Raw genomic sequence first — 4,352 nt, 5'->3', positions numbered from 1 at the left:
CCCCGCAGCGGCCGCGAACGGGTGCTTGCCCCCGGCTGTCGCCACCTTCACCTCGAGCCACCCCAAACCCTCCCCCAGCGCGGGCACTGCGGGCCTGATGGAAGTGCTGCTTGCTAATGTAATCACGTATTTTGCCCTTTTTTGCTTACTTGCTCTCAGAACCGGTGTAAGTCCTCTACGGGCCTTCCGCTGCCAAAAGTTAGATGCAATTTGGTGCCCACCCCTGAGTATGTGACTGCTGAGGAAAAAAAATCGGAAAAAACCTCCCTGTGCTGCATGGTATGCAAAGTGTGCAAATAAACGCTATCAGCTTGAGAGTTTATACCAAAAAAGAGCAGAAAGAGCCCTGTCAAATACTACCTGAGGTATCAAATGCCACCTCAGTTTTCCCCTGATGCTCTGAAAGCACCCAAATCTTTGCCCACTTAACTGTCCCACTGACAATGTGAAACTTGTCCAATTTATTTAATCGCTGACATGCCAGCTCATCTCTGCTTGAAAACCTGGTTGTCCCTCCTCCCTCCCTCAGCTTTGTCTTATTGACAAGACCAAAACACGTTTCATCAGCCCAAACAGGGCAGTTAAAAATAAAATAAAAGTGGCAGGCAAAAGAAGGCTTTGCTTAAAAAGGGAGTTGAAAATAGGAATTGATAGAAAGATGGGGACTAGAGAAAGATGAAAGTATTTCTATGAAGAAAGAGATACTACATTCTTTGGCTGACCTACATCCTCCTGCCTGGATTTATGAAAAAGAAGGGGAAAAAACGTTGAATTTGCCTTCCCTCTTGCCCTTCTACTACAGTGTGTAAATATGACTTGCTCTTATTTTGCACTGAAAAAATTATGAGTTTTTGGAACACATGACAGTCCTGGGACTTCACCAAATCTCTGCTCTAATAATATATGCAAGCATAGTTCTTGGGTGTAGGTACACAGGTTGAAGGAAAAAGCTCAGCAGAGTTTTGAACTTCTGCATAGCCTTGACTATGCAGATTGTGGTGGGTCTCTTAAGTGTTTAACCTGGTGGACTAAAGGTGTATTGATGAGGAATATCTTCCTGTCACCCATGCTTAAGCTAGTATTTGGTTATGTACTGATTATATACTGAAATCTACAGGGTAACTTATATGAATAGCTGGCATATCTCAGCTATGTATCTTGTGGTATCGTGTCTCAGGCTTGCAGTATTAATTGTACAGTAAATGTAGACTGAATAGTATGCAATAATTCTGACCAGGTTAGCTGGGGGAAAAATACCTTTCTGTTCATGCAGTCAATCTGCTGCTTTTGCAAAAACAGCTGGCACTGAGAAATACTTTAGGATATCATACGAGATGCAGGCAAACACAAAGGGCTCAGTCACCTGCTGGTAGACAATCTTTCTCAGTTAGAACATCACACCTAAGGATCTCACTGATAGATAGTTACTGGGGACAGAGATAGAGATGAAAACCTACAATGAAGTGGATGTGATTTAAAAAAAAAAAGAAAAAAAAAGGGCATATAAACCTGAAGGCATTAATAGCTAGACTGTCGCTTTAGGCAGACCCGAATTTGAGATGAATTAAGCTATGTGTAACACCTGATGGCAAGAAAATAACAAACCATTCCATGATTTCTTCTCTACTCTTGCTTTTCTTAGGGAGTGAATAAATGGGGAAGTAGAGTTAGTAACTCAGATTTAGCTTTCCCCTCAGTGGCCAACAGTAGTCTTTTCTCAGGGAGCCTACTGGGCTTTGGCAATTTCTTCTTATTTTTCCAGGTGAAGCCCAGAAGTCCTCAGATGCACGGTGCTCACTTAGCATGCCACCTATGGTCTGGGCAGTCTGCATGTGGACAGGCACATTTTACATAGGACTGAAGTCACCAATTAACCGTAAAACATCCATATATCCATCCGTGCCAACTGAAGTCTTAGGGCAGCATAGAATTTGGCTTAGCCCATTTAGGGAAGGCAACACAATGTGATTTGGATTCCAGTGGTGAAATTCTTACCGACATCAGCAGGGGAATGATTTGCTGTTCTCTATGACTGCAGTCAGAAATGAATCCCTGATTGGCAGCCATCAAGGAGCTGTGTTTTTACACAGAAAGGAAGTATTCTGTAAAACTGAGTTTTAATTGTTACTTGAGATATTTCCAGTGTGAATAGGCTATACAGTCATTTCAGAGAAATGCTCTTATTTCCGTTCTATTAGAGCAGTATTTTTGCTTACCTTGGGGCACAAACTTTTCTGAAATAAAGTTTCTCAAGGAAAGATCTCACCAATTAGTTCTCTGATATTAAGGAGGGGCATAAACCTATAAGATTTTAATAACTATTTAAAGGAAATGCTTTTCATTAAGGAAAAGCTGGAAGATTATTATGCTAATAGTCTGGAGGGTGCTGTTCCATGTAGAATTCCCAGAGGTATTAATGGAGGTTTTGTGCTAAGTCAGCAGTAATTTTAGGTAGTGGATTGCTACCCAGCAGGATCATAATCCTCCTGCATTTACTTAGGCAAACCTTGTCTTTGAAATGCTTTTGAAATTTCAGCAGGAGTCATGCCTGAATAATATTACGGGATCGGGCTTCAAATGTAAGGGCAACAGATTTTAAATATATTAGGACAGATCTTCTCCTAATCCTGTGATATAGAACGTGGGTTAGAGGAGGAAAGAGCTGTAGCTTGAGCTTGTTAATTTTTGTCTTACCCTCCGTGGACTGATTGCTCCACATGTTCTTCTGCTGTTTCATTCTCAGGGAGAGCTCTGTTGCTTACACCAGGCTGCTGCAAAGATGGGGCCCCTGGAAGCAGCAGGTGAAGAGAACCAGACAGATGAAATGAAGATGGAGCTGTTCACCAAGCTGTACTTGCCCAGATACACCACACCGCTCAACGAACTGGCTCTGGACCCTAAGCCAGAGCTGAAGGACAGCACAACGCTAGTTGAAGTGCAGATAATCCTCATCTTTGCTTACTGCTCCATTATCCTGCTGGGGGTGATCGGAAACTCTCTTGTGATCCACGTGATCATCAAGTTCAAAAGCATGCGCACAGTCACTAACTTCTTCATTGCCAACCTGGCTGTGGCTGACCTGCTGGTGAATACGTTGTGCCTGCCCTTCACTTTGGTTTACACGCTGCTGGGCGAATGGAAGCTGGGTCCGGTCTTGTGCCACCTGGTGCCGTATGCCCAGGCTCTTGCTGTGCATGTGTCTACTGTCACTTTGACTGTGATTGCTTTGGATCGACATCGCTGCATCGTCTACCACTTGGAAAGCAAAATCTCTAAGCGGATCAGCTTCCTGATTATAGGGGTTGCCTGGGCAGTCAGTGCCCTCCTGGCAAGTCCTCTGGCCATCTTCCGTGAGTACTCCCTGATCGAGATAATTCCTGACTTCAAGATTGTGGTCTGCTCTGAGAAGTGGCCAGGGGAGGGGCAGCTCAACTATGGCACCATCTACAGCATCTCCATGCTCCTGATCCAGTACGTGCTGCCTCTGGCAGTCATCTCCTACGCCTACACCCGTATTTGGACCAAGCTCAAGAACCATGTGAGCCCTGGGGCGGGGAATGACCAGTACCACCACCGGCGGCGGAAAACCACCAAGATGCTGGTGTGTGTGGTTGTGGTGTTTGCTGTCAGCTGGCTGCCATTTCACACTTTCCAGCTAGTCAGTGACATTGACAGTCAGGTATTAGACTTGAAAGAGTACAAACTGATCTACACAGTGTTCCATGTCATTGCCGTGTGCTCGACATTTGCTAACCCGCTTCTCTACGGCTGGATGAATAACAACTACAGGACGGCCTTCCTGACAGCATTCCAGTGTGAACAGCGGCTGGACTCCATCCATCCTGAAGTATCAGCAGCTTTCAAGGCCAGGAAGAAACTAGAAGCAAAGAGGATTCAATTCCCTGGAGACTCTTTCACACAACCTACCAATGTCTAGGATGTCTGAAGAAGAAATGAATATGTTGTGGACAAAGGGATATATCCATTTTGACACATGCATTTTTAATGCATCGTTTTATTCCTAATGGTGAAAGAAAAGTAGCAGGGAGTCAAGGGAGGTGGTATGATTTGGGGGGAGTGGATTGGCATCAAGAGTATGTAACTATACAAGTGCAAGGAAATAGAAGGGAGAGTCTTTGTTTATGGCTGTCTCTGACAGGGTAAGAGACACTCCCATCCCTCCCATCTCTTCTTGATGAGTCTAAATGACAAAGGCAGACTTTGCTGGCTTTGCTATGGGAAAGCAAATGGCTGTTTCATAGTGCAGGAGTATTGATGGTGGGAACAAGTAATTTTTATATTGGCTATGGAGAACAGGGAGAGCTGAAGTCGACCAGGAGAATGAAACCTGT

The 4,352-nt window shown here is 44.4% G+C and overlaps 1 protein-coding gene across 1 annotated transcript; it reads left to right on the top strand.

Moving 5' to 3' along the window:
* The first annotated feature begins 2,778 nt into the window (after positions 1–2,778).
* Positions 2,779–4,024, top strand: NPY2R (neuropeptide Y receptor Y2). Its single transcript, XM_008944253.1, has one exon. It carries the CDS (start codon positions 2,780–2,782, stop codon positions 3,935–3,937), a length of 1,158 nt encoding a protein of 385 aa, XP_008942501.1. The 5' UTR covers position 2,779; the 3' UTR covers positions 3,938–4,024.
* The last annotated feature ends 328 nt before the right edge of the window (positions 4,025–4,352 follow it).

The sequence above is a fragment of the Merops nubicus genome, unplaced genomic scaffold (assembly GCF_000691845.1).
Source record: "Merops nubicus isolate BGI_N331 unplaced genomic scaffold, ASM69184v1 scaffold5367, whole genome shotgun sequence".
NCBI classification, from domain to species: domain Eukaryota; kingdom Metazoa; phylum Chordata; class Aves; order Coraciiformes; family Meropidae; genus Merops; species Merops nubicus.
The sequence above is the reverse complement of the archived record's forward strand: the minus strand, read 5'-3'. Positions and strand labels throughout refer to the sequence as shown.

Excerpts from the sequence above, each read along its gene's own strand:
- NPY2R (XM_008944253.1), top strand. The coding sequence starts at position 2,780 with ATGGGGCCCCTGGAAGCAGCAGGTGAAGAGAACCAGACAGATGAAATG.